The sequence below is a fragment of the Furipterus horrens genome, unplaced genomic scaffold, assembly GCF_987537825.1.
Source record: "Furipterus horrens unplaced genomic scaffold, mFurHor1.1.pri manual_scaffold_6, whole genome shotgun sequence".
NCBI lineage: Eukaryota > Metazoa > Chordata > Mammalia > Chiroptera > Furipteridae > Furipterus > Furipterus horrens.
In genome coordinates this window covers 160086413-160113355 of record NW_028327176.1, presented here as the reverse complement: position 1 = coordinate 160113355, position 26943 = coordinate 160086413, and the positions used below count along the sequence as shown (strand labels likewise).

Below are 26943 nucleotides of genomic sequence, written 5' to 3'. Positions count from 1 at the left end.
CTCCAGGATGAGCTCAGACTAGGCAGGGAACAAATCTGCAGTCTTGTGGTGTATGGAATCATGCTCCAACCAACTGAGCCACCAGACAGAGTCACTTTGTTTTTAAATTATTGATCTCTTGTTATTTGTCTGAATTCATTCTCAGGGGAAAAAAAATCCTCTGTCGGCAGATATTCAATAAGCTTGACGCAATACAAAATATTTATAAATATGTATATTATGGGATATCCATGTGTGCATTGGGATGAATAAATGATTCAGCATATACAGCATTTGGACTACATGTCATTACTACCAATAATGAGGAAGAACATGTCTTCATTTCTGGTCTTCTAAATGAGAAATAAGCACCAAATAATACTGTGACCCAAGAGATATGTTGCTTTTTCTTTTCTTCTACATTTTCATGGAACAAGTTACTCATTTAGATACTGACATAAAATTCTGTTTTGTTGCAGTAACTGTCATAAAACACTAGTGAGTGACTCATTATTAACTGCCAGCAGCTCATTAGCATGACTGAATTGGCACTAATGTGGTAATTACCACAAACTGTCAGTTTTCACCACAGTGCCTTCTCTCAGTACTGAAATTGGGGATATTTGTGATTTAGCAGAGGAAGGCAGAAGATAGCCAAAGCACAAGTCCAGCTTCTCATCACCTTCACTACCAGAGAATGATGGCAAAAGCATCAGGAATAAAAATGATGGTGGTATAGGTAATATTTATTGAATAATTGTTCTTTGCCAGGTATTAGTCCAGTGTTTTACATATATAGTAAGTACATGAGGATGTAATGTCATCAAAAGATTCTTGGAGGGACTTCCGGCCAAGATGGAGCATAGACAGAGATGCTGGTCTCCCTCCACAAATAAGAAGAAATACAACTACCTCAAAACTAGAGACAACCAGAAGTTCCAGAAAATCAAACTGCATGGAAGTCCAACAAACAAAGATAAAAATAAGAAATACTCATCCAGACAGGTAGGAGGGATGGAGCCGGGGCAGAGAAGATGCAGTGTAGTGGTGGCAGCAGCGGCGGCAGTGGCAGGCTGACAGAAAGTGCAGTCACACATTTTAAAGTCAGGAGGGACACCTGGGGAGCATTCCCAGCTGCTCACTGGAACTAGCAGCTCATAGTCCCAGCACTGGGGAAAATCAAGCCTCATTATTTCTGACTATGCAGACCAGTAGGGGTTGGGGTGGAGGCAGAAACTGCTGGTCTCTCAGCAGAGTCCACTTGGTTAAAGGGCTTCCAGGGTCCTAGAATGTCCACAGACCCACCCACTCTGGGAACGACGGACAGGGCAGTAGCTAGAGGGGCGCCAGTCCAGTGCAGAAGTGGGAGAGGTGCCTGGAAAAGGGGAAAGTGTTGGGCAGGTGGCATTGTTCCCCTATTGGACCCCTCCCCCACATACATCGCCACAACATGGTAAAACAGGTCGCCTTCTACTGACAAATCCCTAAGGCTCTGCCCCTTACAGGAGAGATAGCTCTACCTGGGACGTGGAGACAAACAAACACAGGAGCCTGTCAGTATGAGGAGACAGAGAAGTATGGCCCAAAAGGGGGAACGAAGCAAGGTTCCAGTGGGACAACTAACCAACCTAATCGATGAGGAGATAGACAACCTAACTGATGCAGAATTCAAAACTCTGGTGATAAAGATGCTCACAGGCTTGACAGATATGCTTGAGTATGGCAAATGCATAAGAGAATAAGTGAAGGCTATACTAAGTGAAATGAAGGAAAATCCACACAAAACCAATGGTGAAGGGAAGGAAACCAGGGTTCAAATCAATGATTTGGCACATAAGGAAGCAAAAACAGTCAACCAATGCAGAATGAGGAAGCAAGAATTTTAAAAAATGAGAAAAACTTCCCAAATTTTGTGAAGGAGATGGACATACAGATCTGGAAAGCACGGAGAGTCCCAGGGGAGCTGGACCCAGAGAGGACCACACCAGGACACATCATGATTGATATGACAAAGGTGAGAGATAAAGAGAGAGTCCTTTGGTCAGCAAAAGAGAGGTGGAGAGTTGCCTACAGTGGGGTGCCTATAGGACTATCAGATGATATCTCAGAGGATACTTTGCAGGCAGGAAGGGACTGGCAAGCAGTATTCAATGTGATGAAAGGCAACCTGCAATCAGGATTACTCTATCCAGCAAGGCTATCCTTTGGAATGGAAGGGCAGATGAAGTACTTCCCAGACAAGGTAAAGCTAAAGGAGTTCATCATCACCAAGCCATTATTATATGAAATGTCAAAGGGACTTACTTAAGAAAAAGAAGATCAAAACTATGAACACTAAAATGACAACAAACTCACAACTATCAACAACTGAATCTAAAAAATAAAAACAAAATTCAACTAAGCAAACAAGAATAGCGACAGAATCATAGGTATGGGGATGATTTGGAGGGTTATCAGCTGGGAGGAGGGAGGGGGAGAAATGGGGAAATGGTGCAGGGACTAAGAAGCATAATCGGTTGGTACAAAATAGACAGGGGGAAGTTAAGAATAAGATAGAAAAGGATGAAGCCAAAGAACTTATATGCACAACCCATGAACATGAACTAAGGGGAGTGGGATTTTTGGAGGGAAGAGGGGTACTGGGCAGAGGGGAGCAAAGGGGAAAAAAACTGGAACTACTGACTGTAACAACATAATCAATAAAATATACTTAAAAAAAAAAGATTCTTGGAAACTTCAACTTTAAATGGAACTCTGCGTAATGACACCAAAACCCCTTTGTTAATTGATATAAACAAGAATTACGTTCTTATGGCATATTTCCAGTCACAAAAAAGTCACCAAATTTCTAAATCAAGACCCAAAACATTGCCCTGACTGGTGTGGCTCAGTGGGTTGGGCATCGTCCTGTGGACCTAAAGGTTGCCAGTTCAATTCCCAATCCGGGCACATGTGGGCCAGGTCTCTGGTTGGAGGTTGCGAGAGCTAACTCACTACAACAATGTTTCTCTCTCTTTCTCCCTTCTTTACCCTCTCTCTAAAAATAAATAAAATCTTTTTATAAAGATCCAAAACACTTCCAATATTAAACATTGAAATAAATATGAAGCTATACATAAACTTAAGAAATACTAATAGAGGACTTCCGACCAAGATGGAGGCTTAGACGGACATGCTCGGCCTCCCTCTACAACTAGAGAGGAATACAACTACTTCAAAACAAAAGATAACTAGAAATTCCAGAAAATGAAACTACACGGAAGCCCAATGTATGAAGTTATAAACCAGCAGCGTTCTTTGGGCAGGTAAGAAGAGCGAAAGGGGGCGGTGCTGTTTGCGGTAGCACCAGGGACAGCAGCAGGGAGAACAATCCCAGCAGCAGGGAGGACAATCCCGGCTGCAGTCAAACCCCGGCGGCTCGCGACCCCAACGCTGGTAGAAGCAGCCACCACATCACCTCAAACAGTGAGGCCCAGGGGGCAGGAGGACGGATCCCGGTCTCCTAGTGGAATAACTGTGTGAATCCATCTTGGACCCCCGCCCCCACACAAACCGCCACAGGGCTGTGAAATAGGTTGCGGATCGCCACTGGTCACTGGGCAGTGATGACAAAGCGCCGGCGAGAAAGGTTGCGGATCGGTGCCGGTCGGTGCATTGTGACGAGTACACAGGCACTGCCCCCGATAGCTGGCCCAAGAAAACAAAACACATCTGTCAAAATGAGGCAGACAACTATAGAAATCCCGGTGGCGCAGCTCACCAGGCAACAGATGAAGAATCTGACAGATGAACAAATAAGAAACTTGTCAGAGGCTCAGTTCAGGGCCATTGTTATCAGGTGGCTTACAGAATTAACAAAAGATCTGGAAAAAGATGAGAAAGAATCGAAAAACACTCATACTGAAAGGAACAGAACCACATACGAGACAGATGGTGAGGAAATAAAATCCAGAGTTCAAATCAACAAACCAGAACACAAAGAAGGAACAAACAGTCAACCAGTGCAGAGAGAAAAAAAGGGAAGCAAGGAAAATGATGAGAGGATCAGAAACCTCTGGGACAGCTATAAAAAGCCCAACATAAGAATCATTGGTTTGCCAGAGGGCGAAGAAGAAGAACTAGAAATTGAAAAATTAAGTGAAAATATAATAAAGCAGAACTTCCCAAACTTGGGGAAGGAAATAGACTTACAGGTCCAGGAAGCACAGAGAATTCCAAAAAAGCTGGACCCAGGGAGAACCACTCCAAGACACAGTATAATCAAAATGTCAAAAGTTAAAGATAAAGAGAGAATCTTAAAAGCAGCAAGAGAGAAGAAAAGAATCATGTACAAAGGGGTCCCAATTAGACTATCAGCTGACTTCTCAAGGGAGACCCTGCAGGCAAGAAGGGACTGGCAAGAAATATTCAAAGTAATGAAAATCCAAAACCTACAACCACGAATACTCTATCCAGAGAAATTGTCATTCAGAATAGAAGGGTAGAGAAAGTATTTCTAGGGCAAAATAAAACTGAAAGAGTTCATTAGATCCAAACCACTGTTATATGAGATGTTAAAGGGACTGGTTTAGAAAAAGGAGGATCAAAACTATGGACACTAAAATGAAAACTGCATCACAAGAAACAACAGAAGCTAGGGAATTGAAACAAAGGCAAACTAAACAGGCAACGAGAGTGGAAAAAGAACTATAGGTATGGGGAGCATATTGGGGGGAGGTCAGCAGGGAGGGGGATGATATAGGAATTAAGGAGCATAGTAGGAGGGAATGGAATAGACAGAGAGAGGTTGAGAAGGACTATATGCACAACTAATGGACATGGACTAAAAGGAGGGGACAACTGGAGGGAGGGGGGCCACCGCGTGGAGGGGAGAAGAGGGAAGGGAAATTGGGACAAATGTAACATTATAATCAATAAAACACATTTAAAAAAAAAGAAATACTAATAGAAACAATTAAGTATTATTTTCCAAATCCCTGGTTTTAGTTCAGGGGTGCAAGTGGCTGGAGCCTAACCTTGCAGCTCAGGGCACAAGACAGGATCCACCTCTGGACATCATGGCCTCCCATCAGAGGCACAGTCACACACACACACATCCACACTCACTCAGACTGAGACAAATTAGACACTCCAACTCACCTAACACGCATACCTCTGGGATGTGCGAGGAAGCGAAAACTCACGCAGACATAGGGAGAACTCACTAACTCCCCACAGACTGTGGCCCTGTCTGCAAATTGATTTTTTACCCCTCATCTACACCGTAACAAAACAACATTGAACAAAACCACCTTTGAAGACCTGCTGTACTATCTCATTTACTACTTTCACTAGCCCTATAAATGATGTACTATTTCTAATACCATTCCGAGATGCCAAAAGTGAGACTTAGAGACATGACGTGAATTGTCAAAGATCACACAGGCAGAGCTAGAATTCAAACCCTGACCATCTGAAGCCAAAATCCACGTGCCCGACAGTTACTGCACTGCAGGGCTTCTCAGCCTCAGCACTGCTGACACCTATGGCCAGGCGTATCTCTGCTGTGAGGGTCTGCCTCTAGGACTGCAGGATGTTTAGCGTTTAGCAACATCCCTGGCCTCTGCCCACTAGATGCCAGCAGTGCCTTCTCTCCCCAGACCCTCCCCCTGCTTGGAGTAGCCAAAAATGTCTCCAGACACTGCCAAATGTTGTTTAGGAGGTAAAATTGTCACTTACCCCCAGCCTGAAAACCACTGTTCTACTCTAACCATTCTTTATAATGATTATATAATGTCATGGCATTAAATAACTCAAATATTTTAATGGCTAAAATATATTTTATTGAATATTAAATTGGTGCTACACCTAAAATAGTACTTTTGATTTTTTTAAATCCTCATCTATGGATATGTTTATTGATTTTTAGAGAGAGAGAGAGAGAAACAGCAATGTGAGAGAGAAACATCAATCGGTTGCCTCCCATAAGTGCCCCAAACAGGGATTAAACCTGCAACCTCGGTATGTGCCCTGACTGGGAATCAAACCTTCGACCTTTTGGTATACAGAATAATGTGCCAACCAACTGAGCCACCTGGCCGAAGTGGTACTTTTGATTATTTTATAAAGAAAAATTTATATTTGAGAACTTAAAGAAATCAGGTTATTTGAAATCTACCTCTATGGTATATTTTAGATATAAAGGTAAACTTCATCAATGAAATAATAAACAGGAGGTGATTTATATTGCAGACTATTAACTCCCTCCTTTAAAATGTGTTGCCATTTTCATTTGGTATGCCTTATAAGATAAAAATGAAGGAGACTTGTGTCAGTAACAGTTGGTGGTGAAAGAGTTTATTTGATTACTGTATATAGACATGGCCAAAGTTATAATCAAATAAAATAAAACTGCATGCATATATACCTAAAGATAAAAATAAATTTATTAGTCAAAATTTTCTTAAATTAAGAATTGTATTGTCTTCCTAAAATGTCTAATAAATCAATACTAAGGCTTTGGTTTTGGTTTTGCTTCTTTTAAAATATATGTTTAAATATACATTAAAAGTATTTTGCTATTTCTACCTATATCATTCACCAAATATTTAAGTGCCTACTCTTATGTTACTTACTTTAGGAAAGACATGAAAATTAAGGTCTGCATTCCTGAGAAAATTATTTTAGAAACAAGTCACGTATACACAAAGCCCTAAGAATAACAAAAGACAGTGTAAAGCAACAAATAAGGTGTTTTACATAATTCACATTAAAGAAAAGTATACACATACACATACCAAAGTTAAAGAAGATAGTGAAATTCATTTACTGGGCATGTTATACATAAACAATTTGTCACAATTTTTGCATTTTAAGAGTCCACATGAAAAATTACAGTAGGCATAGACTAGAAGCAGAAGATATCAGACAAAAACATCCTAGAGAGGTTTAGATTATCAAGCTTTTACAATTTTTTTCCCGAAATCATTTTAGACTTTGGGCAAAAAAAAATTTCATTAAAAGCAAACATTCTATCCTTGTGGTTTTGACCTATTATACCTTCTTACCATAAAACAAAACAACAACAAAAAAGAAACACCATAATTTCATACAAATTCCATTAAGTTTTTAATTAATAGTGTTTGGTTTAGAGTTACTGAGAAATGTTTTACCCACTATCATAAAAATAGAATTAAGAACACATCTGGCAAAATAAATCCAAAAGAGAACAGTAGATTTTGTTGAGTTTATAGACAATGATATGTATTTAAGTGACCATACATTTTTTAACTTTTTCCTTAGGTGCAATTTGGAAGTAATCTGCCTTTTAATAACTTACATGGGACATCATGGTTGCAATCCAAGTGAGTAACATCATAACAAAATGATCTAATACACACATGTCGCTTAGGGCTGCACTGTTACCATAGTTACTACCAGATCAAACATCTCAGGAAAGCAGAACCACTAAAGTCTTTCAACTTGTAGAAGTTCAGCATTCTTGGTAAGTTATGAGACTTCACTTTCCTTCATTTGGAGGCTTTTCCAATTGGTCTTGTGTTGTTTCTTCATCTTTCTTTTTTACATCTAAAAAATAAATAATTTTTATACACATATTAAATATGTTAAGATATATTTTGTATTATATTGGAATAAAACCATTGGTTATTTCCTTTATGCACCCTAGTCATTTTCTACTTGATTAAAACATACTTTGTCATTATCAGTCCAGACATGGAAACTACACAAAGAAAGTCAGATCGTAGCTTTTAGTTTTTATTAACAATTGAAAATGATTAATTTTTAAATCCTTAATAATGTTTGTAGTTAGCTAATTAAAAAGAAAATAGGCCTTAAATATGCTTATTTATAGCTGTTTAAGAAACATTGTCTATTTGTCCATTTGTCTGTATCTGTAAATGTATTTCCTTTTGTTGGCCCTGGCTGGTTTGGCTCAGTGGATTGAGCGTCGGCCTGCGAGCTAAGTGTCGCTGGTTCGATCTTCCAGTCAGGGCACATCAGAGAAGGAAAACTCTGACTCCAAAAAACCTCCACTGCCTTGCGGCATACCTCTTCAGGGGAAAGGCTAAGGGAGTAAACCCCGACAGAAAATCCGGAGCCAGAGTCCCTAAGGCGGTTTGACGTTGAAGTCAACACCGGCAACTCCTGCGGTGCACCTGAAGCCAAGCTGTATTGACTCCGTCTTTCCCTTGGACCCTTCAGCTGCGAAGAGAAGGGGGGTCTGCTGCATGGGCAACAGCAGACCCTCCATATTACCCTGCCCAGGCTCTGTAGCTTCAGCTTCACTGGAGAGGACACTCCAGATGTCATCGCAAGATGTCGATTCAACACGGGAGGAGACAGATACCGTGTCACTCCCGAGTCGGACTGCACAACCATTCTCGGCGGTGCAGATAGACTCTTAAGAAGCTACACCGTCGTCTCTCGAGACGAATGGCTGCCGACGATTTCCTTTTGTGTATTCTTTAACATCTGGTGTTATTTATTGATTATATTTTTAGCACTTTAAAATTCTTAGTTGATGCCTTTGACTATTTCAAAGTGATTTAAAGGGACATATAAAAATAGTAAAAATATTCTTTCAGATAATGGTTTCTTTAGTGACTAAAATAAAATGATGAAGACTACTAACTCTCCTACAGTATATTTGTTCTCCTTTCCTTAACTAAGTTATGTCAACACATATTAAGATTTTTGTGTGTGTTTATAAACTTTAATTAGGTCTTTTATATGAACAAGTAACTTTTCTACCTTATTAATTGAGGATGGTCCTTCAACAGCGACATCATGTTCTGATAATCATACAGTAGTCCCCTGCTTAGCCACCCATGGTTTTGTTTTCTCCCGCTTTAGTCATCATAGTCAAAAATATTAAATGGAAAATTTCAGATAGAATCATTGACAAGTTTTAAATTGCACATTGTTCTGAGTAGTGTAATGAAATCTCATGCCATCCTGCTCTTTTCCACCTTGGACGTGACTCATCCCTTTGTCCCATACCCCCAGGCTGAATATGCTTCCACCTGCTAGTCACATCATAGCTGCCTTGGTCATCAGATTGACAGTTGCAGTATTGCAGGGCTTGTGTTCAAGTAACCCTATTTTATTTAGAATGGCCCCAAAGCCATTCCCATAATTGTTATTCTAGTATATCATTGTAATTTTTTAATTATATTATCAGTCGTTGTTAACCTCTTACTCTGCCTGATATATAAATTAAACTTTACCATAGGTATGTATGTATAAGAGAAAACATAGTATATATGCAGGGTTTGGTAATATTTGTGGTTTCAGGCAGCTACTGGGGATCTTGGAACATATGTCCTGTAGATAAGGGGGAACTACTGTTATATGGCATTTTCAAACTTACAAAGCCAAAAACATTACACACATTTTATTTCGCTTCCTTTTATTTCTCCCATCTCTTCTTTCACTTTATGTGTATACTCTTTTACTTTTATTTGTAGTGTCTCATATGAGAAATTCAATGACTTCAGAAAAAGGTGAGATAACCATGGGACTCCAGGATCGGACCACAGTCCCTGGCCTAACAATGATATGTTTATTTCATAGGAATCAAACCGGGAATATTTGTAACCTTACCAGGTAATAACTTCCTGAGACCAAGAACTACGGGCCCTCTTCTGGGGCTCCCACTAATGGGGTAGATGTGCAGAGGCTCCTGGCTCTCTTTTGACTCCTTGCCATCAGGAATAAATTTCTACACTCACAGAGTCCACATTGGCATCTAAAATGGGATGATCCAGTGATTCCACTTCTAGAAATACATTTGAAGACATCCAAACACTAATTTGAAAGAATATATGAACCCCTGTATTAATTGTGGTTTATTTACAATAGCTAAGATCTGGAAGCAGCCCAAATGCCCATCGTATATAAGTGGATTAAATAGCTGTGGTACACTTACACAATGGAATACTACTAGGCCATAAAAAAGAAGGAAACCTTACTTTTCATGACAACATGAATGGACCTGAGCAATATTATGCTAAGTGAAATAAGCCAATAAGAGAAAGACAAATACCATGTGATTTCATTCATATGTGGAATCTAATGAACAAAATAAACTAACGTGCAAATTAGAAACAGAATCATAGATACAGAGAACAGACTGACAGCTGTCAGAGGGAAGGGAGCTTGGAGTGCTGGGTGAGAAAAGTTAAGGGGTTAAGAGGAGGAAAAAACACACATAGATATGGACAGCACTATGGTAATTGCCAGAGGGATGGGGGTGGGAGCAGTTACAAGAGAGCAAGGGGGAGAAAAATGGTGGTGGGAAGAGACTTGACTTTGGGTGGTGAGTGTACAATGCAGTGAGCTGATGATGTGTTATAGAGTTGTATACTTGAAATCAATGTCGCTCCAATAAATTCAAATAAAAAAAACAAATAAAAAATAAATTAAATGGGGCAAAAGGCACAGGTATTTTGGTAATGACTTAAAACTAAAATTATCTTTAATCTCTTTGAATGTTTTTTAAATGAAGAAACTCTCTTAAACCTTTATTAAACTTATCATTACATTTATTCTGAGAAAACTAAATTCAGCAAGCTATGTGAACTGTATGTAAACCATGGGGAGAAAGAGCCAAGATTTTCTTTCATTGGCTTGACAGCTCTCCTTTCTCCTTAGTTCAACTACTGGTTAAAGAATGATCACCTTTCATACAAATACCTTAAATATCTCATCTCTAGCTGATAATAAACTTCTAAGAGAAATAACTAAACTTATAGAATACTGAGGTGAAGCAGAAGCTTCCAGAGTGACTTGTCAATGGATGGCAGATGAAAAATTATATTATTTCTGAGTACTTCTTGATTAATTTTGTAAGTTCATTGAGGGAAAGGATAATATCTGTTCACCTTTTATTCACAATTACCAGCACTGTGCATGATAATATACATCCAATGATAAAGAAATTTTTCAGTTTCCACCTACACACCATGAGATAAAAAGATCAAATTGTCCACTTTCAGAAAACCTGAAAAATCCACTTGGCCTTAAACAAAAGCTGAAATGTTTTAGTAAACATACGAAAAAGAAAATAAAAACTTAAAAGGGAGACTTCCAGAGGGATGAATTAAGAGAGAAGTGTTGCTGACTTTAACAGAGTTTTGCAGTTTTGCGGTTACCTTCTTTGATGGAGAGGGCCTCCAGTTCGAGCGGCAGCTCTGAAGTTCCACCTGTCCCAGTGGAACCCTGGATGTCTGGAATGGCATTCCGGCGGCCTGCCCTCGCTGAAGATGCAAAACTGTTGACCACAGCCTCCACATCAGTCATTTCTGATGCATCTGTCCTCATAGCAACATCTACAAATAGAATGTACATATGGAGAGGAAGATGAGCCTATTCAGAAGCAAATGTTCATACCGGTGACTAAAAAGCATGGGTTGATCAAAAGCACAACAGGCTTGAGAATCTAACCATTGATCACACCCTGCATCTATGTCTACTATTCTGGTGCTGGAGTTTCCATCTGCACATTTGCTGAATAGAGCAGGAAGTTCTCAGTGTGAGTCAGGTTGCTTTAGATAACCCCTGAGCCAAAAAAGCCACTTGGATGTTTTAGGGTGCAGTAATCTCTTGTCTTTTATTTTGCTTTTCTCTGGAAGGATCAGCCAAAGAGGGCTTGGAAGGAAGTGAACACGGACTTGTTTGACTAGTCCCATACATGCTCTGCCTGCCAGGATTTTACTTGTTCAGCTTGAAACCAAATCACTATAATCTGTGGGGAGCAAACAAAACACACGCTGTTCCTACTCTTTAGAAATAAGAAACTCAATTTTATCTCAAAGGCTTTTTCCTCCAGTGACAGCTGTTTATTTCTATCTGTTCTCTTCTTAAGACCTAATTTTCAATATTGCATGTTCACTTTGGGGAGAATAGGACCTGTATAGTCTTTTCTTGCCTTCAAGAGGACATGGTAATTACTAATGCTTTCCTAAGCAACCTTTATCTTCCCAGCATCTGTCTGCCTCTATGAAAAGATTCTCAAGAGATCATGCACTATACAGGGAAGGAAGTAGCAGATATTGCTTATTCTAAAATTCTTTCATATAATCTTTTCATTTTTCAACATTTAAAAAATTTTTAATGTCATTGATATACAATAATATATTAGTTTCAGGTGTACAACTACATGACTAGACATTTATATAACTTATGATCACCCGGATAAATCTAGTACCTATTTGATACTATATATCGTTATTACAATATTATCAACTATATTTCCTACATTGTACTTTGCAACACTATGCCTATTCTGTAACTACAATAATACATCTTAATCCCTTTGCTTTTGTCACCCATTCCTCCAACCCTGCTCCCCTCTGGCAACCATCAAAATGTTCTCTGTATCATATTGTGTTTTCTAATGAATCTTTCCTAAGAAGTCAACACTGAACACTATCTCAAAAGCAGGAGGAGCAGAAACAAGCATTTACTGAGAAGCCATTAAGTGTTAGGCTCTCAGCTGGACACTGAGAGTAAAGAAGAAGGATACATTCCCTGTTTTTAGGCTACCTGCACTCTCAAAGGGAAGAAAGAAGGTATACATGCAAGGACATATAACATTATGACACACAATGTGCTGAGTGTCAACCAAAGGATGGAAATAATAATCATTTGTGGCATTCAAAGGCAGAAATATGTGAACTTTGACCTACACAAAACAAATCAAACGTTTCATTATAGTTGAAAGAGAGCCCTTTGCAAAGAGTTAACTTCAATTCAGGAAATGCTAAAAATGAGGGGAAATAGTCACAAAACATGCTGCATTTGATATGAAAAATGCAGCCCTTTTGGTCCACAGCACTCAAGACATGCACATAGAGCTTAGTGTTGGCCCAAGAAATTCAGGAGTAATCTAGGCTATTCTCCATATATTTTCATCTTTTTAGGAATTATGGAAAATTTGAGAACAATGTTAGACTTTCAGATACAGTTTTGGAAGCAATTAGACTTCTGTTTAATATTTGCCAACTGTCTGACATTGACAGACATGACAGGGTAATGTACAGAGGACTGGGCTGTTCATCAAAAAGAACATTACATCGCATGTAAACAAGGAGCAGGTTAACAGTGACCGGGGGGGGGGGGGGGGGAAGAAGAGGGGTAAGAAGGGGAAGGGTCTTGTTAAGGAACTAGTATAAATGACCCATGGACATGGACAATAGGATGGGGATTGACTGTAGGAGAAGGGTTGGGCAGGGTGCAGAGGGAGCAATGGGGGAAAAATGGGACAGCTGTAATAGAAAAACAATAAATAAATCAAAAACATTTTTTAAAGAATATTATAAGCTTACAAGATGATATTAGTTCATCCATTTAATTTCTCTGAGTTATGATTCTTTCCCTATATAGTAAGTATAAAAAAATGGACTGACTGGTTCACAGCATTCTTATGAAACACTAATGAGATAAAGGGTACAGAAACTCTTTGTAACTATAAAACCATATTGTTGATGACTGACTTCGTTGTTCACGTCTCACTAAGTTTTATTTACATGTACTCTACCGTCGTCGTCGTCGTCGGCAGCCGTCCGTCTCGAGAGACGATGGCGTAGCTTCTTGAGAGTCTATCTGCACCGCCGAGAATGACTGTGCAGTCCGATTCGGGAGTGACAATCCCTGCCACACATGTTACAGGTGAAGGCAGATGGCTGTTGTTGCTGCTGCTGACGCTGCTTCCGCCTCGATCTTTTCTGGACCGCCTCCTCGTTGCGCGCAGCCTCCGCGCGTGACGTACCTTGCCTGACCGCGAGCCTCCAGGCTAGGCGGTCGTCTGCTTGTACTTCCCATGTGTTGAGATTGATGGAGCATTGTGTCATGTCCTTTTTGCAGATGTCTTTGAACCGCAGTTTTGGGCGCCCTGTCATCCTCTTGCCTTCTGCTAGCTCGCCGTAGAGGAGGTCTTTGGGGATACGGCCTGCATCCATTCTTTTGACATGGCCGAGCCACCTGAGGCGTCTCTCGCTAAGAACTGCATGCAAACTGCACATATTGGCTCGCTTCAGCACCTCGGTGTTGGGGACCTTATCCTGCCAGGCGACATGCAGGACGCGTCGCAGGCACCTCATGTGGAAGCTGTTGAGTTTCCTTTCGTGCCTTGCGTAGGTGGTCCACGTCTCGCTGCCATAGAGGAGAGTGCTGAGTACGCAGGCTTGGTAGATGCGCAGTCTGGTTTTCTCAGTGAGGCTGGAATTGTTCCACGCTCGCCGGTTCAGTCTGGCCATAACTGTGGCTGCCCTGGCGATTCTCCGGTTGACCTCCAAGTCGACTGACAGAGAGCTCGAGATGGTGGACCCGAGGTAAGTGAAGTCGTTGACAACCTCCAGGGTGTATCCGTCGATGGTGATGCATGGGGGAGTCCCCGTGCCTTGAGCCATAACATTCGTCTTCGTCAGGCTGATGGCTAGTCCGAACTCCTTGCATGCGTGGGAAAGGCAAGTGACTAGCTGCTGGAGTCCCTCTTCGGAGTGTGATGTCAAAGCTGCGTCGTCGGCGAAGAGCATCTCACGGATGAGCACCTCTTTGACTTTGGTCTTGGCTCGTAGACGGGCCAGGTTGTAGAGCTTGCCATCGGATCTGGTGTGAATGAAGACACCCTCGCTGCAGTCCTTAAAGGCGTATTGGAGGAGCATGGAGAAGAAGATTCCGAACAGCGTAGGCGCGAGGACGCAGCCCTGCTTTACTCCGCTGCTGACTGGGAAGGCCTCAGAGGTTGCGCCGTTGTAGGACACCGTGCTGTGCATGTTGTCGTGAAAGGACATGACCACAGCAAGCAGATGTGGTGGACAGCCAATCTTCCGTAGCAAGCTGAAGAGTCCGCTTCGACTGACCAGATCAAACGCCTTCGTGAGGTCAATAAAGGCGAGGTAGAGTGGTTTATGCTGCTCGTGACACTTCTCCTGCAGCTGGCGTAGGGAGAAGATCATGTCCACTGTTGAGCGGCCAGCTCTGAAGCCACACTGGGACTCTGGGTAGACGCGGGAAGCAAGGGTCTGCAGGCGGGCAAGAGCGACCCGGGCGAATACTTTGCCGACGACGCTGAGGAGAGAGATGCCCCGGTAGTTGTTGCAGTCGCTGCGGTCTCCTTTGTTCTTGTACATGGTGATAATGTTGGCGTCTCTCATATCCTGGGGGATGTAACCCTCCTTCCAGCAGAGACAGAGTAGATGGTGGAGCGGCTGTAGCAGGACTGGTTTCCCGCTCTTTAGGATTTCTGGAGGGATTCCGTCGCTTCCTGGTGCTTTCCCGCAAGCGAGGCGGTTGATGGCTTTGCCGAGCTCTGCCGCAGTAGGTGGGGTGTCTAGCTCCTCCATGACTGGTAGGTCTGGGATGGCGTTAAGAGCAGTGTCTGTTACGGTGTTCCTCGTTGCGTACAGCTCGAGGTAGTGCTCGGTCCACCGCCGCATTTGCTGTTCCTGGTCAGTGATGACCTCACCTGTCTTGGACTTAAGGGGGGCGATCTTGGAGGGGATTGGGCCTGTTGCCTTCTTGATACCCTCATACATTCCTCGTGCATTGCCTATATCGGCGGCTTCCTGAATGCTTCTGCACAGGTTTAGCCAATAGGTGTTGGCACAGTGGCGGGCGGTCTTCTGGACTTTGTTCCTGGCAGCCCGTAGAGCTTGAAGTGTACTGGGAGTGGGCGTGACCTTGTAAGCCAGTAGGGCCTTCCTCTTAGCCTCGATCACGGGTTCCATTTCTTCCCAGTGAGCCTCGTACCAGTCAGCGTTCTTCCGCTCTTTCTTCCCGTAAGCAATAATGGCGGAGTTGTATATGGCATCGCGGAGACGTGGCCAATTGGATTCGATAATGTCATCTGCCGCCACTCCCTCGCCGAGTGCATCTTCCATCTTGTTGATGAATTGCTGGGTCTTAACTGGGTTGCTGGCACAACTGGTGTTGATGCGTGGGCGACCCTTCATCTTGGAGTGGTGCAACCTCTTCGGCATTATGCGCACCTTGCTTACCACGAGGGCATGGTCCGTGTCGCAGTCTGCACTGTGGTAGCTGCGGGTGAGGAGGGTGCTGCCAATATCCGTTCTTCTGGTGATGACGAGGTCAAGCTGGTGCCAGTGGCGGGAGCGGGGGTGCCTCCATGACACCTGGTGGATCTCTTTGCACTTGAAGAATGTGTTTGTCACGCACAGGCCGTGGTGACACAAAAGCTCAAGCAGTCGCTGACCATTCTCATTGATCTTTCCTCTCCCAAAGTTTCCGAGGCAGGTGGGCCAGGCCATGTGGTCGGCTCCTACTCTTGCGTTGAAGTCTCCAAGGAGATAGAGAGCGTTACTTCTGGGAATCTTGGATAACGCTTCGTCCAGTGCATGGTAGAACTGTTCTTTCTCTTTGGTGGTGGCGCAGAGGGTTGGGGCATACGCGCTAAGAATGCTGACTGGGCCGAAAGTTGTTGACAATCGGAGGGTAAGTAATCTCTCTGTGCCTCCTGTGGGTGGCTCTATGGAGTTAACAAGCGTGTTCTTCACAGCGAACCCAACACCGTGCTGTCTTGGTTGGTCCGGAGACTTCCCTTGCCAGTAGAAGGTGTAGTTGGTTTCTCTGATAGTTCCGTTGTCGGCCAACCGGGTCTCCTGTAGAGCCGCAATGTCGATGTTTAGTCGTGCCAGTTCCCTATCGATGACAGCGGTTTTCCTGGCACCCTTGATCCACGGAAGGTCTGCAGTAAGTCCGGGGCACATGGTCCTGATGTTCCAGCTAGCGAGGCGAAGAGCCGGAGGCTTCTTTTCTTGTTGTTTGCTTGGAATTAACTGGTGCGGGTGTTTTGTGGCCCACTTTTTGAGAGGCGCCTCTCTGATCCCCACGCACCCAGTGGGGCAGGCGAGCCATGGCGAGACGGTAGCTGTCCAGTGAGGTGCGATGACCTCTCCCACCGTCAGAGGAGACCCCTGGCGCTCGTTTCCTTCGCCAATCGGATGAGCTTATAACCGGTATCTGTCTCCTCCCGTGTTGAGTCGACATCTTGCGATGACGCTGGAGTGTCCTCTCAAGTGAAACTGAAGCTACAGAGCCTGGGCAGGATGATATGGAGGGTCTGCTGTTGCCCATGCAGCAGACCCCCCCTCTCTTCGCAGCTGAAGGGTCCAAGGGAAAGACAAAGTCAATACAGCTTGGCTTCAGGTGCGCCGCAGGAGTTGCCGGTGTTGACTACAATGTCAAACCGCCTTAGGGACTCCGGCTCCGGATTTTCTGTCGGGGTTTACTCCCTTAGCCTTTCCCCTGAAGAGGTATGCCGCAAGGCAGCGGAGGTTTTTTGGGGTCAGAGTTTTCCTTCTCTGATTTTAGAGATGTCCTTCTACCACTCTCCTAGTATCCCCTGTGACCCTAACAAGAAATATCTTCCCACTGGAAGACCTCTTAAGTTTTTAAGAGGGAAACCAGCATTTATTCAATACTGCATGAACATTTTCATGTCTGTTGTTCTCATTTAAACCTTCTAAAAATCCTGCGAGGGAGTGAGGTATAACCTGCACTGCATGGATGTGGAAACTGGCTCTCAGGGAGGTTAAGAGACTTATTTAAAGTGGCACAGCTGCTCACCTAGCATGCAAGGATGTAAATTCAGTTTCAGTTCACTCTGAAAGCAAGATGACATGGATTACCACAAAATTAACTTTCTAAATCTCTGAGATATGTGTAAACAGCCACACAACAGCTACTTTTGGATTCTGCCCTACATTACTTTTAAAAATATATACATAAATAAGTAAATGTTTGATCATCTTGTGAGCACCCCCGTGGTACATGAATTTCAATTAGAGATCTCTTCTCTACTTGGGAGCAGTACCTGACACCCATTTGGAAACAGACCCCATTTGTAGGCCTCCACTCTGCTCTCAGCCAATTCACACCACACGAGACACCATGGCCAGGATTAAATGTTAATTTCTGTAAAATATTTTCCTGTGTAACTACAAATAAATTAATTAGGCTAAGCTTGAAGGACCAGCTCCATGAATACATTGATTATTACTGGCCAGACAGTCCAAAATCTTAAAACTGAAGATAAAAAACAAATCTAAAAAATTAAGGTAAATAATTATATACCATATAATTTCTGGTAAATAAACTGGGTAAACTTTTTTTAGTAAAATAGGATATGTTAAAGGACTATCAAGTTAGCATTCATGTATTGAAAGAAAACTTCCAAAAGGTGGCCTGCAGGGTTGGCCATCAACACGGAAGGAGAGATTCTGGCCTCCAAGTTTATTTCAAGGTTTCTTGAAATAAATAGCTAGATGCTATTTTGACAGTTTTTGCTTTTGTCTTTTTTTTTTTAATGTTTTATTGATTACAGTGTTACATTTGTTCCAATTTCCCTTCCCTCTGCTCCCCTCCACCCGGTGGCCCCCCTCCCTCCCCTTGTCCCCCCCTTTTAGTCCATGTCCATTGGTTGTGCATATAGTTCTTCTCAACTTCTGTCTATTCCACTCCCTCCTACGATGTTTCTTAATTCCTATACCATCTTCCTCCCTCTCCCATTTCCCCTTCCCTGCTGGCTTCGCTCCAATATGCTCCCCATATCTATAGTTTTTTCCACTCACATTGCCTACTTAGTTTGCCTTTGCTTCAATTCCCTACCTTCTGTTGTTGTTTCTTGTGATGCAGTTTTCATTTTAGTGTTCATAGTTTTGATCCTCCTTTTTCTAAACCAGTCCCTTTAACATCTCATATAACAGTGGTTTGGATCTAATGAACTCTTTCAGTTTTATTTTGTCCTGGAAACACTTTCTCTGCCCTTCTATTCTGAATGACAGCTTCTCTGAATAAAGTATTCGTGGTTGTAGGTTTTGGATTTTCATTGCTTTGAATATTTCTTGCCAGTCCCTTCTTGCCTGCAGGGTCTCCCGTGAGAAGTCAGCTGATAGTCTAATTGGGACCCCTTTGTACATGATTCTTTTCTCCTCTCTTGCTGCTTTTAAGATTCTCTCTTTATCTTTAACTTTTGACATTTTGATTATAATGTGTCTTGGAGTGGTTCTCCCTGGGTCCAGTTTTTTTTGGAATTCTCTGTGCTTCCTGGACCTGTAAGTCTATTTCCTTCCCCAAGTTTGGGAAGTTCTGCTTTATTATATTTTCACTTAATTTTTCAATTTCTAGTTCATCTTCGCCCTCTGGCAAACCAATGATTCTTATGTTGGGCCTTTTATAGCTGTCCCAGAGGTTTCTGATCCTCTCATCATTTTCCTTGCTTCCCGTTTCCTCTCTCTGCACTGGTTGACTGTTTGTTCCTTCTTTGTGTTCTGGTTTGTTGATTTGAATTCTGGATTTTATTTCCTCACCATCTGTCTTGTATGTGGTTTTGTTTCTTTCAGTATGAGTGTTTTTCGATTCTTTCTCATCTTTTTCCAGATCTTTTGTTAATTCTGTAAGCCACCTGATAACAATGGCCCTGAACTGAGCCTCTGACAGGTTTCTTATTTGTTCATCTGTCAGATTCTTCATCTGTTGCCTGGTGAGCTGTGCCACCGGGATTTCTATAGTTGTCTGCCTCATTTTGACAGATGCGTTTTGTTTTCTTGGGCCGGCTGTAGGGGGCAGTGCCTGTGTACTCGTCACGACCCAGCGACCGGTGGCAATCCGCAACCTTTTTCGCCGGCGCTTTGTCGTCACTGCCCAGGGACCAGTGGCGATCCGCAACCTATTTCGCAACCCTTTCTGTGGGGCTTTCTGTGGGGGCGGGGGTCCAAGATGGATTCCTGCAGTTATTCTGCTAGGAGACCGAGATCCGTCCTCCCGCCCTCTGGGCCTCACCGTTGGAGGTGATGCAGTGGTTGTTTTTCCCAGCGTTGGGGTCGCGAGCTGCTGGGGTTAGACTGCAGCTGAGATTGCTTTCCCTGCCGCTGTCCCTGGTGCTACCGCAAACAGCACCGCCCCCTTTCACTCTTCTTACCTGCCCAAAGGGCACCGCTGGTTTATAACTTCATACATTGGGCTTCCATGTAGCTTTATTTTCTGGAATTTCTAGTTATCTTTTGTTTTGAAGTAGTTGTATTCCTCTCTAGTTGTAGAAGGAGACCGAGCATGTCCGTATAAGCCTCCATCTTGGCCGGAAGTCTGCTTTTGCCTTTATTATTTTTCTAAATGGGTTCTTTTTATGGGTTGGTTTTAGAAAACAAGTTCATCACAAAGCTAAAAGTTTGTCAAAGTTAACTCATTAACTATCCTTTTAAGATAAAAAACAAAACTGGATATGCAGGGAGGTGAAGCAACAGGCTGCTTGTCTCTGGAGCTTTCCTTGATTGTTTCCCAACTCTCACTTGGTACCACTTTCCTTTCAGAGCTGAGCACTGATGCTGAGTGACCAGGATGTCACGCCCCACCACGAGACGAACATGTCCCCCATCCCAGTCCTATGGGACTATGGGGAGAGGAAGCTTGCTACAGTGAAAAGTCCTCTGATCTTCCAGAAAGAATATATCTGTGATTTAGAAATCACCGGCAGGAGCATTTTTACCCACCAGGTGAGTCTTAACTGGGTTCTTCTAATTCCCTGGCAAGGTGGATTATTGCAGCATTAGAAATAATCTAAAAGCCCATACAGGAACAAATGGTTAAGAAAGCTGTATACATTATATTATGGAACACTATACGACTATTGTAAAGAATGCATTAAATCCAATTAGATCTACCTGTGGAGATGTGTCTAGGACACATTGTGAAATAAAACAAGTCTAAAAAGTAACACACTGTGTGTATGTGGGAGGCAAGTAATGAATATAATGTGATTTAAACTTTGTAAAAATAATAAAATCCTAGTTGGGAATGTAAGTGAGAACAAAGAGAATATTAACCATTTTTCAGTACTTTCTTAGATATTTTAACTTGTAATAATGAACATGTTATTTTTGTAAGTTAAAAGAATTAAAACATAGTTTCATCTGGCAAAATTATGAATACACAGATATTTTAGCACAGAAAGGCTCTAAAAATAACATTTTGGTAATTTAACCAAAAATAGCATATGCCTAACTAAAAGCCTCTCTGTCTTCCAAATAGTCATCTTACTTATCTGTTATTATCCTAGGCAACAATGATTGCCTGTGCTTGATATATATGAAAATTGCTCTCTTCAAATGCTTTGTGACGTTTAAAAAGTACATAACCTATAGGAAGATGAGGAAACACTGCTAAAAAAACAAAAGAGTGACTGAATTGCAGGTTCTTTTAGTTTTCTGGGCTTAAAAAGCTAACTATATTTATGTTTGCTAGCCAAGACAAGCTGACTCATTAGCAACTCTTCCTTTTTCTTCTATAGAACTGGCGGAGAAATTTGGATGAGTTCTGCTTTGTCAACTGTGACTGCTTACAGGAGCTGAAACCATTTAGACATTTGGAGATTTCCCAGAAGTCCTTGCATGCCCACAGCAAGATAATGTGGTCTAGACTGCCTACACCAGGATGCCTTAACAAAAGACCATTGCATGGGCATATACACACATACAACCCAGCATCTTTGCAGTCTCTAAGGTATTGAAAATGCAACAGCAGCACCACTGAAGAAGACAAAGATGTTTAAGCTAAATGGAGCACTGGAGGAATATATACATTAAAAAAAAAAATCACTAGTCAGCTCCCAATGGGCTCAAAAGAGGCCGCTATGAAAAGAGTATGTTACATAAGCATACCTTTAAGCAAATAAAAGGTTTTGCAACTTCATTTTCTTCTCAGCTGAGAAAGTTCTTACTTTTAGCTCTCACTCATTCTTTTCGGAAGCTTCTTTACTTGACTACAAGCCTGCAAGGAGGTAGATACCTCTTTTCAGTTCTCCAGATCCATAGCACTTACCCCATCTCCCACAGTGAAATCACTATTTATTTTCCATATCCGACTTGAAATAAACTTCTTACCCTCTAAAGTAGTTCCCTGGAGGTATGAGTCAAGCTATCTGAAAAAACACTTAAAGTAACAAATAAAGAAGGAAGAACATGCATTTTGGAAACTCAATGTTCTTCCTGGCCAAAAGGCAGAGAGAAAAAGATTTAGACATACACTGATCTCAGCTGATAACTGTCTCTCCAGCTTTTAATATCTTAATACGTTATGCTAGAGTTCTTCAGTTCTCTGCCTACAGATCATTCTTTTGTATGACTATCTGTTTGGAACATATATACCTCTTCCAAACAAAGAGCTGTTAACCATTGCCTCTTAATATGGACCAACAGAAACACATAATTATTTATCCAGTCAACGTTTATTGAGCTCCTACTAAATTATTAAGTGCCAGGCCCTGTGCTAGGCACACAAGCTACAAAGAGGAACCACAGTCTGGTGATATCAAACACATCCTGATCTTTTCATCCTGATTTTCTCAGTGACATTTCTTGAACTCAAATCCTATTTTTTGAAAATAAAGTAAAATTATCCACTCTAAAATGTGAATCCTTCAACGTATCTCTCATTTACTTATATCAAGACCATTTTAGGCTAAATAAAGCTTACATGGAAGTGTGTACATGTATAAAAATTATTTTTTAACTTAGAAACCTTTCTCTTTTTAAAAATTCTTCAATATATGTCATTTCTGTGATTCAAGTATATGCCAAAGAAAATTCTACCTTTTGTCTGTTGACACATTAACTTTTTTTATGCTTAGGCTCTTGCTTGATAATGACTTAAACAGACTCTTCAACATAGGATTGGTGGGCCTATGGAGACAATTTTTATCACAGAAAATTTTTGATACCTTAAACCTACAAAATTCAAAATGAGAAGCTAATTGGTTTTCCTATAATCTCCCAGGTAAAGTAATGAACAAATCTGAACAATTTCCCAATACAATGACACCTGTTATTCTAAGATAAGATCACTGAGAATAATAATATGGACTGATGTGAATAAAGATAAAAATATTAACTGCATTAAACCATGTAACCCCCTTGTATGTGGGGGTCACATTCAACTGGTCATTCTACTGTCTTTAGTTTCCTGCTAGAAAAACTTCTTTAATACATTAAGGGTTTTTGGCATTTAGGTGGTCATAGGGCTTCTCCTGATCCCTTGTAATTTCCCAAAAGGACCATAAAAATTTTCTCATTATTGTAGGATTTTAAATTTGAGAGGGCCTTATAATGCAACTTTCAGACCCTGATACTTAAATAATGCATCAATATAGCACAGCTAGTCCGTGTCAAAGTCTTTCCTAAGTTCCCAGTACTCTTTCTGCCAACAGCATGACTCGCCCTGTTCAATCTCCAAAACAGGTTTTTCTATCTATTAGTACATTATCGTGGGAGGTGGGGGTGTACATGTGTGCATGTGTATGCGTTGTGTGTAGTTTGTGGGTGGTATCCAGGATACAGAATGATTTATTCAGTTAATGGTTATAAACCATAGCAGAGAGCATCCTTCTTATCTTACATCTTACATAGTTTTGCCTTCTCACCTCCTACCTTTTCATTTTTATCTTTTTAAGCAATCAGAATTGAGAGGAGTTGGTATGGATTAGAAGAAACTATTCTCATTCTTTTTTTCCCCCCACATATCTCAAATCCTTGCTGTTTGGGAGTGTTCCTTCATTCTCACTTATTTCTCACATTTTCCTTTCTAATCAGTGACTCAAATATCATGTGTTCCTATTTTATTAAGTTCCTGGAGCTTAGGAAAAGAAGTATCTGCATTCAACTCAAAAAGCATGTGACAACAACTCCATACAAAACACTGGGCTAATTACTGCAGAATTAGCCACAGTAAGGAAGGACGTCCCCTGCCTCAACTGAGAACTTGGACGACTGTGGGCTGGGCAGCTACTTGCATGCACAGAGGAGGGGGTGGTTAATTCCAAGACAAAACAGGGCAGGGCTGCCCAGGGAACATAGCACTTGAGTGGGGTTTCGTGGATGAGTAAGCACATTTCAGGGAAAGAGCACACTCCGACCATCCATTTCTCATCTTTGCCCTATTCCAACCATTCTGGACACAGCAAAAGCCCAACAACTGTTTTTGCAGTAGTGAGACAATGATACAACTTTGAGGTTCATATGAGTTGCTTGTACCCTTCCCACCTCATAAGGAACACAGCCTGTCTGTGCAGGGGGTTTTAAATGCAAGACCTGAGAAGTCAGTTCCTTTTTTAATGAGACCATAGTTCTTAAATGACATCAGTAGGAAGGAGAAAAGGAGAAGTTAACTCTGACCAATGTGGTCATCCTAGAATGACTCTGCCTGGTACATGGACTTTATATCCATATATAAAATAATGTTAGAATAATACTATATTTAAAATATAACATATTACATTAAACTTTTAAGTTAAAAACTGTATGTCCCAATACCATACACAGTTATTACAATATATGGTGTCATGTATGGTATCAGGTGGGTACTAGACTTATTGGGGTGATCACTTTGAGTTATGTAAGTGTCTAATCACTATGCTTTACACCTGGAACTAATATAATAGTGTATGTCAACTGTATTGGAAAAACAATAATTGTTAAGAGCTGTATGTTCCATGATCACCCATCTCTTTGTATTAAGCATGACTTCAGGTTCTTTTCAAAGCCTCCTTAAGTACTTTAGACTTGCATATATTCAGAAGAAAAGCTTTCAAATGAAGAGTTCAAAGGGAGGCTTTGAGCTATGCCATTACTAAACTACATTAACACACCCTTGGGATGATGGCTCTTAAATTAGTCTTTATGTGTGTTAAACAGTCTATATGGAGCAACAGAAAGTTTGGTTGACTAAAAGCAAACATTCTTGAAGTTGAACCCTGCATTGCCTTCTAATAGACTTGTGACTTACAATAAGATTTCTCTGTTAATTAAATTTTCATATTTATTAAAACTAAGATTAGTATTACCAATTCTACTTACCTTGGAACCAAACAAACTAATACATATAAATGTCCTTGGTTAACAACCACATATGTGAAATTTGTTTAGAAATCCATCATATTAATTTACAGGCACTATAATAGGTTATCATTATAAACATCAATTATCTTGTTAAAGTCTGGTGTTGATGTGGCTTAAGAAACAGTTTTTGATGTTATGAATTATAAAGACAAAAACAGATTAACATAAAGACATTACCAGAAACTTGGTGTTCAGGGGGATAAAAGAGAAAACTTAAAAAATAATAATTTATTATCCCTCCATCACACACACACACACACACACACACACTCCCACACAAATACCACATTGGCTACTTTTCTGCAACATCTGTTCCAGATAAGCCACCTGTCTTGAAATCTGCATCTCCCTGAACACTCATCAGAGTTTCTCCCTAAGGGTAAACCTTTCATATACTTTGAGCAAAAATGCATGTTTAAGTGTTTAATAGTTAAAATGGGATAAAAGTTCCCAATTTCTTCATAATGCCTGAAAAACAAATCTTAATCACAGAATTTGTGAGAAAACTCTGCTTTCTCAGTGAGGCTCACGTTCACCCAATTTAAAATGTGTCCCCTCTTTTAGCTCCTGATCCCCTTTACCCTGCCTTGCTTTCCCCTAGGACTTAGTAGCTTTACCACATATAACTTATTCTGACTGCACTTGCTGTTTACAATCTGTCTCCCTCCACTAGAATGTAAGCTTCACAAAATCAGAGATTTTCACAGGCTGTTTCACTGATGTATCCGTTACATCAAAGGCCATGCTTGGCACTCACTCAGTAGGTAATCTATAAAATTTGTTCACTGAATGAAACAATTATCATTCCATGTTTCTTTTTCAAAATGAATTCCCTTCTGTTTGCATGTGAAAATAATACATATTCATTGTTGAAAAATGACAGTTCTGAAAGGCATGAAGAAGGATAAAAGCAATTGCTTTATATTCCATTATCTATGACAGCACTGATATTATTCTGGTGCATATCCTTCCAGATTTTTTTCAATGCTCACATATAGAAGTATTTCAAATACTTATCTCACATGTATACATTTTGAAGCTAGACTATATTTATTTGCTATCAGTTCATTATATCTTAAATATACAATCTTTTTCAGCCCAAGGTAATTCTAAATTTTAAATGAAAGTTTTGAAAAAAATTTTTCTAGAAATCTAATATGTCTAGAATAATATTAGAAGTCTATGGAAATCCAAATGCAAGACCAAAAGTGAGCGGCATGGCTGAGGACTGACTCATTCACAAAGCTTTCCTCAGTTAAATTGGATAAAGTTGATGTATAAGTAAGATGCAGTAGGGACACATAAAACTAGGTACAACTTTAAAAGTTCCAGTTATGTCTTTTCTTCCTTCTATTTTTTTTAACTTAAAGAAAAATTATTTAGGATATCCCTTAGTCCCTTTTTGAATAGATTTAATTTTCATCATTTTTTTTCTTTCAACTGAGAAAAAAAAGAAATGATTGAGCCTTTCAAGCTCTGATTCGTTTTCTTACTTTATTTTCCCTGGCAGGAGAAGCAATCATTGTAGCGTTTCATCAAGCACAAAATTCAATCAAAATCACAGTAGCAAAAGTTTTACAGTTGTTTTGAGGATTTTCTGGGTAACATAAGGCAAAAATATTCCCATCCAAATAGCAAATCACTTGAGACAAAAGTCATACTACTGAAATATTTTTGTTCAGCAAATTATGTATGTTGGTATTATTAATCTGTAATTAAGTTAATTGAAGTAAAATTGATACGGGTCCATTTAAATTTTACAAATTCCTTTTGTAGAAATAAGAAATTCTGTTGCTATATTTATTTAATATTACCTAATTTGCATAGGAAAAACACTTAATAAAAATTACATCTAAAATATATTCAACTGACATAACAGAAAAAAAGGAAGTTTAAATCCAGAATATACATATAATGTTAGTTCAAAAATATATATGTACAGAAAAACATGGTAAGGAGAATATACCAAAATTTTAACAGTAGTTCTTTCTTGGCAGCATTATTATAAATTTGTTTTCTTCTCTGACTTTTTTTGTGCTTCCCAAATTTCTCTAAT

At 40.7% G+C, this 26943-nt stretch overlaps 1 protein-coding gene across 2 annotated transcripts in view; it reads right to left on the bottom strand.

Annotated features, from left to right (window-relative positions):
* Positions 1–6318: 6318 nt before the first annotated feature.
* PKIB (cAMP-dependent protein kinase inhibitor beta) overlaps positions 6319–26943 on the bottom strand; it is an 83005-nt gene continuing 62380 nt past the window's right edge. For both annotated transcript variants that reach the window (XM_090280631.1, XM_090280630.1), the window contains 2 exons: positions 11133–11309; positions 6319–7545 (listed from right to left, as the gene is read on the bottom strand). In XM_090280631.1, coding sequence (XP_090136757.1) covers positions 7478–7545; positions 11133–11301 — 237 coding nt within the window. In that variant the 5' untranslated portion in view covers positions 11302–11309 and the 3' untranslated portion in view covers positions 6319–7477. The remainder of the gene's footprint in view (positions 7546–11132; positions 11310–26943) is intronic.